The following is a 13,927-nucleotide window of genomic DNA, read 5'->3' on the forward strand; positions in this document are numbered from 1 at the left end:
GTCTTTTGTGTGTAATGCTTTGATGGAACTGGTGGCAACTTATTGGTTAGGTTACGCTTGTCTTCCAATGTTAAGGCCAAACATCGCAACACCTAGTCATGGCACCAAGTAAACCACCCTTGACTGTCACTAGCCTTCTTACTTTCCCATCTCTGCCATATTGTATCAGGAGAGGATAACGTAATGCATTTTAAATCCACATGTTTTAAAATTATTTTGCATCGTTTAGCTTACTGTACCAACAATTAAATAAATTAACTGCTTTTGAGTTCTAAGACATTCTGAGGTTTGCCTTCTTTTCATTAATAACTATGAGCGGCTTTTGTATTGGATGCAGATAACAATGTAACTCGTTTCTACTGTAGGCTGTGCTGTTTATAGCCTGGTGTTTCATGAAGTGCCACAGTATGGGTTTTTTACTTATCAATGTGTGTATAGACACTGTAATTGAGATGCTGTGAATTGCCCATTTTCCATATAATAGCCCAAATCGATTTTGAACACCTAATTCATATTATTATTATTATTATTATTATTATTATTATTATTATTATTATTATTATTATTAATAATAATAATAATAATAATAATAATAATAATAATATAATAATAATAATAATAATAATAAACCTGACCACTGAATTGATAACATACAATTAACAACCAGTTTTTTCTTTTTTTAAAATATTGCATCCTTTTCTAAAGCTTAGCGATTATTATTGTAATCACAGTAACACCAGGCAACCCCATTATATGTGATGAGATTCAATTACAATGAGGCTGAATCTTCTGAGAACCACTGGAGAATAACACCATGCATAGTGATAGTGGTTTATGATAGACAATAACTGAGTTCTAGAATGTGAAATATAATAGGTAATATCACTCTGATTAGAAGATTTACAAGACTGTTTTCCACCGATTAAAACAAAACTAGTAACAAAAATAGAATTTGTTTTGTTTCCGAGTGCCTAATGCTAATTGTTGTATAACCCCATTCTATCCTATCTGTATCAGTGTCCTCCAACTTTTTTCAGCAGTATTACTGTAAATCTATTGGGCATAAACTCCCCCTTATACAGATGATTTCCTTGTTACAGGAGCACTTAGATTAGATATCTTAAAGAGACATTCCTTAATTGTTGACACTGTTGTATATGAAGAGGAAAAAAGATGTTAATGAGAGAGGTCAATGGAGCACAAAATTAAAAACATTCTTGACGTTGTAATTCAGACATCTGACAATAAGTCATCCTTGGGGACCGCATTAGTTTCTGTCCTGGACTGTGAAAAAGGGGCTTTGTGTGGATAAATATGACATGTTCCTACTGTTAGAGAGAATATATAATGTTTAGGATATCATTTTAGATGGAGACCAATCATGCTAATGTAAATATTATGTTTTCTAATGAGCACGTTTAAAATAGGTTAATCATTTCTTTTTGCCAGCTTTGCAGTAATAATGATATTCCTGCATGTTGACTTGTTAAGATACTGTAATGGTTTAAATGCACAAATCAGTTATTCGCAATTCAGTATGAAACAAACGGCCCTGTTTCCAAGCACATCTTTGTCCCATTTTTATTTTTGCGAGAAGGCTCAGTTATATTTCAGCTTACAGTTTGTAAGAGTGTTGGCCTTTCTCCATGATGCTTTGACCTCCTGGGAGATGATAGCACTCCACAGGGTTACAAAAAGTGATGGAGCAAGATATGCATCAGCAGTATCACTATGTCGCCGAATGGCTCACCTGGTAATCGCCGCAGTGAAGGAGAAAAATAATAATAATTGGGCATTCCAAATTGGGATCAAAAAAATAGTCATTATCATTTGAAATGTATACGGTGTATGCACACCAGTGGGTCGTGAATCTTTTATATTCTGTACTTTTTAAAGAAATAGGGTTGGTGCGTGCGTGCGTGCGTGCGTGTGTGGTGCAACCAGGGCCTTGTGCAGTGCAAATAATGTAGGGTAATACTTTGTGTGGCTGAGTTTCCCTTCAGAATAGTTGCTTTTAATATCTTGTCTGTTTTTTGGCAGCCTTAGTGGTTTGGTCTGACACAGTTCTGCAGTGTCATGTCTGTGGGTGGCAGAAAAAAATAAAAAACACCTTGAATCAACAAGTCAAAGTATTGTGTTTTCTTGAAGCTGAGTAAATAGCACATGGGGAAAAGAGTTAGTGGGGAAGCACGCCCTGTAGATTTGAATGCTTGCTGTGTGAATCACAATGAATACTGACATTGCATGAGATACAGGTGGGGCTGTGTAGGAATGACCTACTATTCTGTTAACATCATTCAGGTATTGCAACACTGTAATATTTATCAGCTAAGCATATTACATGCATGTCAGTTTCAATTCGTTTTTAAGTGCCTTGTTATTGATCATGAATCATTACACTGTTCATTATTACAGTAATTGGATGGTAATTGGTTGATATTACCAATTTGTTTCAGTATCAAAATGCAATCTATATTATTCGGTACTGTGAAATTGCTCCACTTAAACTATAATATTTAGCAGCAGAAAAATGTGATTACATTGACTTCAGTCTAATTAGCAAAATACTTGTACGCCAGAACATGGCTAAAAGGCTTTATTCAAAAAGCAAACAATTTAAGGATAATCTCTAAAAAAAGGATTTTGTCATGATTGTGAATAACTTAAAAGGAGTGGTGATATTACCAAAATTAATTCTTTTTCGCTCTAGCAATATTATCTTTCATTTGTGTGGAAGATCGCTTCTTTTTTTCTTGTTTTATTTACTTTAATTTATTTATTTTTTTTAAACACAAGTGCCTTCCTCTGCAATAAAACAAACATGGGTTCCCATGCATACAATTGGAAAACAACCAAATATTAAATGAAAGAACAACTAAATAACTGGAGGCCCACCTTAGATTAACATTTAACATTATACATTATATATATATATATATATATATATATATATATATATATATATATATATATATATAATTAATATAAATATATATATATATATATATCACGGCCATACACTAACCTTCAACAGCTGTTTGGACATTATTTAATATGAGATCTATCTCTCTCTCTCTCTCCTCTCTCTCTCTCTCTCTCTCTCTCTCTCTCTCTCTCTCTCTCTCTCTCTCTCTCTCTCTCTCTCTCTCTCTCTCTATATATATATATATATATAATTCGACTGCCAAAGCATCCTACGTGGGTTAAGCAGTTTCCAGGACTCCAGAGGAAATATTTTCATTTTTGAGTAATGGGACCCCTTTTTGAAACATTGACTTAATAGGATAACGGCACAGCACAGCTCTCTTGTGAAATTAGTATGTATGAAGACAGAACTAATTGTGAATTAAGCTTTCAATACACTTTAAATTAAGTTCCCTCAAGATTTTAAAGCATTTAATTGTTCAAATGAGACACTAGGGATATTCAAAACACCTGGTAATGTTACACAATTGTCTATAGGCGACTTAAGAATACTTTGCTAATGTGAATTTCCCTTATAGTGCGATTTTTTCTTATGTGAAACTTTATTAACTAGAAATGCATACAAATGTAACACTAGTGAGTGAATTCAACTTGTTTTTAATAGAATTTGATAGCTTGTTAAGCCAATCATTGAAAAGTTGTTGTTTATTTAAGTTTGAAAAAATGTTGAAAATGCTGAACATTATGATATATTGCCTGCTAAATGACACCGACACACCAGTACGTGGAAACAACAACACACCAGTACGTGGAAGTGACAGCATGCATGGGCATCGTTTGCCTTCTCCCTGAAACTGCACCGAAGCTGCTTGGACCGAGTGCAGAACATAGGAACCCCTGCAGTCTGCTTCCAGTTCTCGAAGTTTGCGATTTGATTCAAGGATCTTTTGTGAGAGACGTCGTGTGAAGTCATGAAAACTGCTACATTTAATGCGATTTATTTTTATTTATTTTTTGGTAGAAGTTATGCATTACAGAAACAGTCTTCATGGCAAATCTTGAAGTTTTTAAAGATCTCAGCCCGGAGAAAGGTAAGCGTTCATTTAAAAAAACAAAAACAAAAAAAAAAAAAAAAAAAGGTAAATGGAATTAGAATTGCATTGAAAGTACTTGTTTTATGAAACCGTCTTACACGAATACATACGATACTTAAGTATTGCCAATATATTAATCTTCAGAAAAATTGTAAATATGTGACTTTGAAGTTCTTGTTAATACCGGTAGAATAATATTATGTTAGAAGGAAGATGGAAACTTTCAATATTTTTTTTTTATGCATGGAACATTTGAGCTGTATAGATATATTCATTTATTTCTAAATAAGCTCCCTCCACATCTTCCTGTTGGATTTTAAATGTCTTTGTATCCAAAACAACACTTGTACAAATTTTTATTTAAAGTTAAAATGCTCTCCATTGTAACTTAAACATTACACGTATAGTTCGGCATAAATAACGTTTGAATGATGATTATTTAATATATATATATATATAATATATATATATATATATCAATATATCTATATATATAGTATATTATATATATCCTCAGCTCAACGTTTCTTTTATGCCAAACTGGCAGATTGCATTGTTATGAAACATAAACCCCCAAGGAATATTAAGACGATGTGACTGTCACAATATTCTGATCTGTTGCCAGAAACCGTACGCCCACTCGTCTGCCGGGGAGACACAGGGTGTTTTAGAACTGTCCTGGTGCTGTATTTCTTTCTGTGGACTTCAAGGACTGTAGCATTTCTATAAAACTGACGATTAAGTGTCGACAGAAACTATTTTAATTGTTATTAGTTAGTCCATTGTAGGGTTTTTATGTTTCGTTTGTCTATTGATTTTTTTGCTAAAGTTGTAGAGCTAACACGCGTATATTTTTTTTTTAAAAATAGAACACCGCCTTACTTGACATTCTGAACTCATAATGATCAGTTCAGCAGATGAGATATCAAATAACTTTAATCAAAACGGAGGCATGAAATTAATTTGACACTTACTTAAGCATTATAGGTTTTAAGCAATAACCGTTGCAGTTAAGGAATACAAATCCGCTTCTAGATTATGCGTGTCTACGGTTCTTTTGGAATATTTGGCATTTGGAATATAGCGTACACTTATTCTGTAATTTAACATCCTATGTATCTGCGTCATGGCATGTTTGTGTCCATCATTCTTGTAATAACTCAATAATGTAGTAATATTTAATAAATTAAATAGCTGATAGCTTTATATTGAGGTCCAGTGTACTATATACACTATTGCAATTGATATGACTAAAGCTGACGATTAATATTTATTTTAATATTTTGTACTTTATTTATTAGTGATATTTTGAAAAATATGCAATAGATAAAATGTACTACATTTATACGTAACGGATGTCGATGATGTATCAGATTTTCCAACACAAGTGTCTTCTCTTCACTCTCCTTCCTCCCGTGCTCACTCCTTCTCATCCCTTGTTCCCTTGTGGTGGAACCAGCTACCGGTTATCCTCAGGACTGTTCAGTCTTGTGCTGCATTTTGCTGTTTTCTCAAAACCCACTTATTCAACCTTTATTTGTAAATTCCTATTTATATATCTTTTTGTATTTTCCTTTATATATATATATATATATATATATATATATATATATATATATATATATATATATATATATATATATATATATATATATAGTGTGTGTGTTTTAATATCTCTGCACTGGCTTCCAGTGACATATATAATTGATTTAAAAATTCTATTACTTATGTTTGAAGCACTAAATGGAATGGCACCAGATTACTTGTCAGAGTTATTGTCTTTCTATGGGCCTCAGCGTGCATTGAGGTCAGCCCGGCTATCGCCGGCCTGTCTGCTCTATATTATTATTATTATTATTGGATAAAAGCATCTGCTATAATAATAATAATAATAATAATAATAATAATAATAATAATAATAATAATAATAATAATAATAATAATAATTTGTGGACGAGCCTGGTATAAACTGTTGAGTGGCAAGTGGATTAGTTATACAGCCCTTTACTCACATGTAGAGGAGGTATCACTGTTCAGATCAGCAGGTATCTCTGTAATAGGAATAAGTGATAGAGGCAGGCGGCAAGGGAAATTCTGGTGCACATTTACATTCACACTAGCCTTGTGGACGTGAGTCCTTTTAAACCAGCCCTATTAGACGGCTACCTTTTATGAATCAAAAAATGCACAGAAGCACCCAGTGACTTAAGCCTTTAACTGCTGGCCAAGAATGTACTTATTTTTCGTTCTTCCAGCATAAGAGACGTGTGTGAGTGTGATATGTGTGAAGTTAGTTGAACACAGAGTATTTATTTATTTATTTATTTAAAAATGTTAATAACTAGGATAACAACGCCATAAAATATGTGACAACAAACAGTAACATGGTGAGATATCCAGCAAAACTATTTCTGTTTCTAATATTATTGTGGAACACTTTCATGTTTCTTATATTATTGCGGAACTTCAAGCATTTCTTAATATTGGCTTTTTTTCTAATTGCTGGATGATTATTTCTTTTACAATCTATGTTTTTCAGCCTCATGCCAACATTTGTTTTTCTTGATTACTTGACAATAACACAATGTAGCATGTTGACTCCACTTTTTTAATAAACTCCTACTTTTATTTCAAAAGTATGAGCCCGCTGCTTTTACAAAACTAGACATAATTGAAGGGTTGCCTTTTAAAGCTGTATTTGTTTATTACTCTTTATTTGCTATAGAAAACTGTTGAAAAGTGTGTTGGACTGCGCTCACTAATTAAAGCACGTGATGGTCTGCTGTATATTATTTTAGATCTGCATGCCATGCCAAAAGAGTTGTGTGCCTGTATTTACAGATCAGCTAAGATCCTAATCTAATAACAGCATGTTCCATGGCCTGTCCCCTGGAGTGAAAACTACATACAGATCTGTATACATGATTGTGATTAGTGCAATAGGTCTGCATCGTGGATGAAAGTGTCCTATCAGAAGGCAGTGGGTAACCACTACTTGGAGAGCTACTGTTTAAACATCCCTGGCTGTGCAGCTGTGATTCATTCAGTAACTGGACATGGATTCTGTGAGGTGGATTATAGTGTAAATCTCCCAGTGGGGTATGGAAGTTTTCAAGCCAAATCTGGACTCTCCTGTTCAGGTAGCTTCTTGCTAGCACTCAGGATGTACCATGTGAGGGCAAGTGTAGCTGTTTCACAGAAATGCAGACTGGCACAAATAGGTTGGTACAATAGTTGATTTACAAACTTGGACAATTTTGTACAAGGTGTCTTAACTTGACTTGGTTTGCGTTGAGTGTAGAATTTTTGTGGAAATGTTGTCCTGCATTGACCTTTTATATTTGAGAGTTTTAACATATTGCATTTGTAAATGTATGAAGTATTATGATAAGACCAGGAGATACAATCTGTACCTTCCTTTTTGCTTTCTATGATGAAGTGGAAATAGTTTTAAGATGTATCTGATTTATTTTAGTGATTGGTTTAAAACACTTTTTTTTAATGAATACTTTTTGTCTGGGGCCGAAAGACTATAGAAACATCACAAAGCTGCTTGACCTATTTTTTGTAAACTGATTATATAAATGACCCACTACAGTGCCGGCTGGGCGTGTCCTGTAGTACACATGGATTGTAGTCGTGGTCCAGTTTAAATGGAAGAAAACAAGATTGCTGGTCACTTGTGAATCACAGGTGCTGCTGCAGCTGCATTATTCATGGTTTGTGTTTAGTTATTGTGATTCGACACTTCTAAGACATGCATCTGTTTCTCAGTTGGCAATTATTTTGCCCTGTTTTATTATTTAATTACACACCGTTTGATTTCTCATTTTCAAAGTTCTTACGCACTTTGATGTTCAGCTCTCTGCCTTCAAAAGTTGTTAAGTATGTTTGATATGAGCGCCTTGGTTTGAGATTAAGGCCATTGGAGGTAAAAAAAAAATAAAAATACAAACTGTTGTAATATTGTAAATATTGTATGTAAGCTGCAAATTAAGCTAGCACATGTCCTGTAAATGCAAGTCCTATAAAGTCAGCTGTCCGCTTTGCAGTGCTATTAAAATGCTGCTGTTTTAATTGATGCAAAAACACTTTCTGGAGACAGGTGGTGCACATTTTAAGAACTTCATTAATGCAATATCAATTAGAGGTGTTGGCTGCAGGGACTTTTGTGACCCCTGATGGTTGAACGTGAAGTTGACCATCGTATGGACCTGTCAATTTACATTGCATGTTGAATGCTGTTTCCACAACAGGTGCAGAAAGTGCTGTAAAATTGTAGTATCAATCTATTCTTTGCACTCATCATCATAAATATGATTGACTACTAGAACCTGATTATGCAGTGCAGCAATCAACTGTGAATGTTTATGGCTTTAAGTCACTAATTGGGTTTAAATTAAGTGAAGTGTTGGATTTTGGACAGAGTGCCTTCAGTTGCTTTTCATCCAGCTACCACACCTGGTATGCAGTTTGAAAGGAACAGCCTGAATGCTGTAAAAAAAAAGAAAAAAAAAAAAAAGAGCTTCAAAGAGTCAACATACAAAACTTGCTGCTTTTAACTTGTAGCTTTATCATTATATAATGGTTTCTGTCTATTCTGTTCTGAGTATGCAGGCAGTTCTGCTGGTAACACTTTCGTTTAGGGATCATATATTATAAACAATCTATAAACATGTTATTAATTATGCTATTAACAATTATATAATAGGAATAGAAATAATGAGAGTGTTAATACACACTTTTGTCATTGTTTTTTGTGCTATTATTTATAATCGCTTATAACGGATATAGTCTGTCTGTCTTTACAGGTCTGTTTGTCTTTCTATGCCTGTGTGTCTGTCTGTCTGGCTGTCTGTCTTTATATGTCTGTCTCATCAATTGTGTGGGGCTGTTTTGTTGTTGAAATACAGTTTTTATACACTTGTGCCATTGTTTTGTTTTTACTATTGTTTATAACCACTTATAATGAAAACTAAACTAAAGTGTTACCGTTCCGCTTGGAACAGCAGAGAACTGAATTCTTTGTCTACCTCTGTCTGAACTGACAGCATATTCTCTGTAGCCTGCAGTACTCTAAAATCGCACATTCTTAAAGCCACTTTCATATACAATTTGTACTAGCTTCTAATTTGGCTGGATATACCTCTTGTGTATATTAAAACATGAACATTGCTGTCTCATTTTAATTAAAAAAAAAAAAAAAAAAACAGAATATTTGACTTTTTGTCTTCCAAAGATAGTGTGCTTTTTTGGTTTATGTTTAATTTGACTTCAATAGATGAATTCATTATTTGTAATAGGGTGTCTTTCACGTTGTCTACCTGTCACATCAAACAACCATTTGTCTAGGATTGTCACATTTGGGTTGCTTTTGTCGTTATGTTGTACTTTTTTCTGTGTACAATAACAGAATGCATTTAGGTTTTTTTTTTAATATGCATGGTTGAATAATGTGATTATGCTGCCCACAGAGAGAGCAAGGGCTTTGCCTTTCAGGAGAACTATATCAGCTATTTTAGATATTTAATAGGTATCTGTAACAGGGAGAGATCTGTGCTGACTCTGCTGGCGTGTTCACGGGCTGCAGGAAGAGGGCGGCAGTCGCCCAACAGCCGCCTGTGAGTCATGGCAATGACACGGGGAGGTGGGAAAGGGTGTGTGTGGACTTTCCCCCTCTCTGAATGGCTGGGAGGCGGGTCTTGGGTGATTGTTGGTCCTATAAAATAACGCTCTGTTGTTTCCTCAGGTCTGCCCACTTAGACGCACCAAGAGTGCGGAAGCTTTGGTACAGGACCGGGAATCAGCCGGGAGAAAATAAATTCACAGCGAGAAAGAGAGAGAGCGGGGAACCCTTGGGCAGACCCCGGCGTATTGTAAAAGAGCAGGCTAGATAGCCGACAGAGTAGGACGGTGATCCGGGTCGTGCGGGTAGTGGCGACCGTGATAACGCTGCCGAGTGCAGCACCTTTTATTTGTAGTTTTATTACTGTTTTATTTTTATTTGTTCTTTTCGCCTTCTGTTTTCATTATTATTTCTTTGAGCACCTGCGAGTGCATTTGCCGTTCGTGTACCAGCTGTGGTATTTCCGTGGTGCTGTCTATCATCGTTGATAGGCAGCCCACGGTCAACAGTGCCCTCTGCCGGAGAGAAATAAGAACCGGTCTAAAATAAAACTGGGCACCTGTGTGGTGTTTCCAAATACACCTGTCTGTCTCCTGGTCAGTGAATTACCCACACCCCTTCCACAGTATCATACACAGCTTCCTTGCAGAAATACATTAATGCTAGCTGAGTGCAGTTCAGTGTACAGAACTTACTGGGATACATAGCAAAAGTCTTCATTGTACAATTTATTTTGTATTCTTATTTATTTTGTTCAGTAAGCTTGCAAGAAGTTTCATCAGCTAATTCAAATTAAGTACAGTAGATGCAGCTGATTGCATGAACAGTAGTTCATTTGCATTACAAATATTCAGAGGTGAAAGTAACTTACATTTCTTACCGGTACTGTATTATTGTTGAGTCATCCCACCCCCCACCCCCGTTTCAAAAAATGTTAAATGTGCAAAAAGCCAGATTTTAAAAAGAGATCAGCTATTATTGCATTTGAAACATGTTAACACATGATCAGAATAATTCAAATCCATATGATTGTTATATTTTATTTTTGAGTGGCGCTAACACAGCCCAAATGCATTGGCCTATTCTTCTAGTATTATCTTGCCAAGCACACCGATGCAGTTTTGTACTTTAAAAAAACAAAAAGTTGATACGCAACAGCAGCAAATGTTTTACCGGTACACAGTACAGGGCCTCCCGGCTTACTTTCACCTCTGGAAATATTGATAGATTTATAGTCACAACGCATTGTGAAAGTGCTGTGAACATACTGAAACTTGTTTTATTATTGCTGTTTTTATAAAACCATCTAAAAATGTGTTTTTTACAGTTTGCTTTTTTCAAAAATACAGATGTCGGAGAAAAAATATATACTCAGTGTGTGTGTGTGTGTGCGTGTGTGGACAGGTATTACTATCAATGTGGGGGCAACATTTAAGAAATTGTCCCTACAAAGATAGTAACTCCTGAAAAAAACAACGTTGTGGGGAACTAAATATGCCTTAAAAAAAAAAAACTAAACAAAAAAAAAACTAAAAGTGCCAAAATATTTAGTTTGTTGTCGACTTTCACCCTGTGTGGAGTTTTGTCTGACTGGAGTTAGAAATAGTAAATAAAAATATAGTGAGAGTCAATGAGAAGTCCCCACAAGTATACGAAAACAAACATGTGTGTGTGTGTGTGTGTGTGTGTGTGTGTGTGTGTGTGTGTGTTTTATTTCTATAAACTTAAGATTATAATGATGCACAAATTGTATATTTATTTTAAATGGCAAATTACTTTCCATCCATAAAACTGTGAAAGATGCCGTACCAGAAACAAAAGGATGTTGCATCCAATTGATTCATAAAAGCCAAAGGTATTGCAATTATTAAAATGCCAATGGCAAATCTGATTAGCTAGTGTTGGGATACTGAGTGTGTTGTGAACTGGGCTGCCCAAGATGTGCGTCTATACAATAATTGAAGATCACAGCGCTTACTGGTGCTCTGTGTGGCTACCGCTATTATGAATTTGCAGCCTGTGGTTGATAATGATTATACTGATTGAAAAGCTACAGTGCTGCACACTGCAATCTGCTTTGCATTATCTGGGCTCTGCAGTAAACCCTTGAATGGTTTTATTTGGCATTTCGGATGTTGCTACCTCAGACCTTGTGGAATAAATTGGTCCAGTTTCAAGACTTTCTAAGGCAAAAAAAAAAAAAAAAAAAAAAAATTAAAAGTTTAAAATGCTATGAATCCCATATAAAAGTTTACACTAACACAGTCATTTTGCAGTTGTCTCATGGTTATACAATGCATTTACCATAGTTTACCATCATTTGTCATGTTTTTCATTATGATTTACCATACCTCTCTGGGCTCTATAATGTTTTTCCATGGTCTCACTATGCTTTATTACACTGTGCTTGGCTTTTACTATGTACACATTTTCCCACTTATGTCTAGTAATGCTAAAACCCCTTAAAGGTGTAACCCCAACCCCAACCCCAACCCCAACCCCAGTACCCACACAAAGTTTCCTATGGGGCCCTATTAACTGTAAAAAAACTAATTAACTCATAGCAATGTGGCAGGAACTCATAGTGGAAATATACAAACAAAAAAGATTAACAGCAAAACAGGACTTGGTGCTTTGCATATGAGAGGAATGAAAGCCTTTGTAAAATCCTTGGTTATTACCCTTTTGAGCAGGGTTGCAGTATGTCCACGTGCAGTACATGGGGTTGAATGCACAGTCCTTCCAGTAGCTCACACCCTTTTGTTTTCTCTGCAGTCGAGAGATGCATGCATGTTATGCAGTCTGGGACCCAAATGGTCAAGCTGAAGAATGGATCGAAGAGGCTGGTTTGTCTCTTCTACTTGGACAAGCATCAGACGTGCATCAGATGGAGACCATCTAGAAAAAGCGAGAAGGCCAAAAGTAAGACTTTCCTGCTTTTTATTTAGTATTTTCCTTTTATTTAAATGTTTTTTTTTTAAGGTATTGTACCTTGTACTGATGAACTCAACTCGAAAAAGAAAGTGCAGGTGTGCTTGGAGAGGTATGAAAGCCACCCAGTGCCCTAACCCACTTTAATAGGAATTTGGTTCACAGTGCCCACAGTCATGTTCTCAGAAATGTCAGATATTTGTTTGTGTTTAAAAAAAAAAAAAAATTAACAAAAATATTTGGTGACATTGGAGGCTAAATATAATTGTTTATGCTGGTTTTTAATATGGTAGAGCAAACATAATGTTTGTGTCTCATTTATGATTTGTACAATTTGTTAATATTCGCTTCACATGAATGTATTTCTTGTAGCTGTAGTTGTCTAGTGATAAGCTGGAAATCCATTTGGTTTCTTAACTCAACAGTGTGCTATTTTTATAATGATCTGTGAAAGAATTTCACAATTGTGGCTGCTGAAAAGTAATTAATATATATATATATATATATATATATATATATATATATATATATATATATATATATATATATATATAGTATAGCAGTTTTACCCATTGGTTTTACTACAAGCTTGATTAACCACAATGTATAGGTAACAAGCTTAGGTGTGTTGTATTAAACTCATATTAAAACCAGGAATGGATCAAACTGCTATGCAATGGAAATGTTATTTCTATCCCTGTTTTCTATTTTCTGTTTTATTTTTGTAATTCATTTAGAACAATTTTTAGATTTTATTTTTCACTTTGACATTATGGACTTATTTTGTATTGATCAGTAGCAAAAACTCCTAATTAAATCCATTTTGATTCCATGTTGTAACACAATAAAATGTGGAAAAGTCCAAGGGGGGTGAATACTTTTGAGAGCCACTATATATATATATATATATATATATATATATATATATATATATATATATATATATATATATATATATATACCTTAAGGACTTAAAACTTCAATATCTTTGTTACAATGGTGGAAAGAACTAGACTTCCCATTCTCCTGAGGCTCTGTATTTCAATAGAGGACCTCTCTAAGAGTTGCTGAACTCTTGTTGTAATGACAATGCTCTGCCCATGAAGGGTCATTTATTTAGCATGAAACATATCTTCATGAGCCTCCAGGTGCTGTGAAAAATAGGGTCTGCGCTTGGAAAATTAATATAAACACTTCTGAACTACCCCAATCTACTAATAGATTGAATTGAAATGTTAGCTTTCCTGGTTCTGTTATATTGCTCCTAGGTGGGGTCTGTAAAGGTCTGTGGCTTTTTTGAGTACTTCATAGAGTACGTGAAGGAAGGGGAAAAAAAAAAAAAATATTAAGC

The 13,927-nt window shown here is 34.8% G+C and overlaps 1 protein-coding gene across 1 annotated transcript in view; it reads left to right on the top strand.

Moving 5' to 3' along the window:
• Positions 1-3,844: 3,844 nt before the first annotated feature.
• Positions 3,845-13,927, top strand: part of LOC121323457 (1-phosphatidylinositol 4,5-bisphosphate phosphodiesterase eta-1-like) — a 32,054-nt gene continuing 21,971 nt past the window's right edge. Inside the window, 2 exon segments of the mRNA XM_041264546.1 lie at positions 3,845-4,016; positions 12,421-12,567. Of these exon segments, the coding sequence (XP_041120480.1) occupies positions 3,974-4,016; positions 12,421-12,567 (190 nt within the window). The 5' untranslated portion in view covers positions 3,845-3,973.

The sequence above is a fragment of the Polyodon spathula genome, chromosome 11 (assembly GCF_017654505.1).
Source record: "Polyodon spathula isolate WHYD16114869_AA chromosome 11, ASM1765450v1, whole genome shotgun sequence".
Classification (NCBI taxonomy): Eukaryota; Metazoa; Chordata; class Actinopteri; order Acipenseriformes; family Polyodontidae; genus Polyodon; species Polyodon spathula.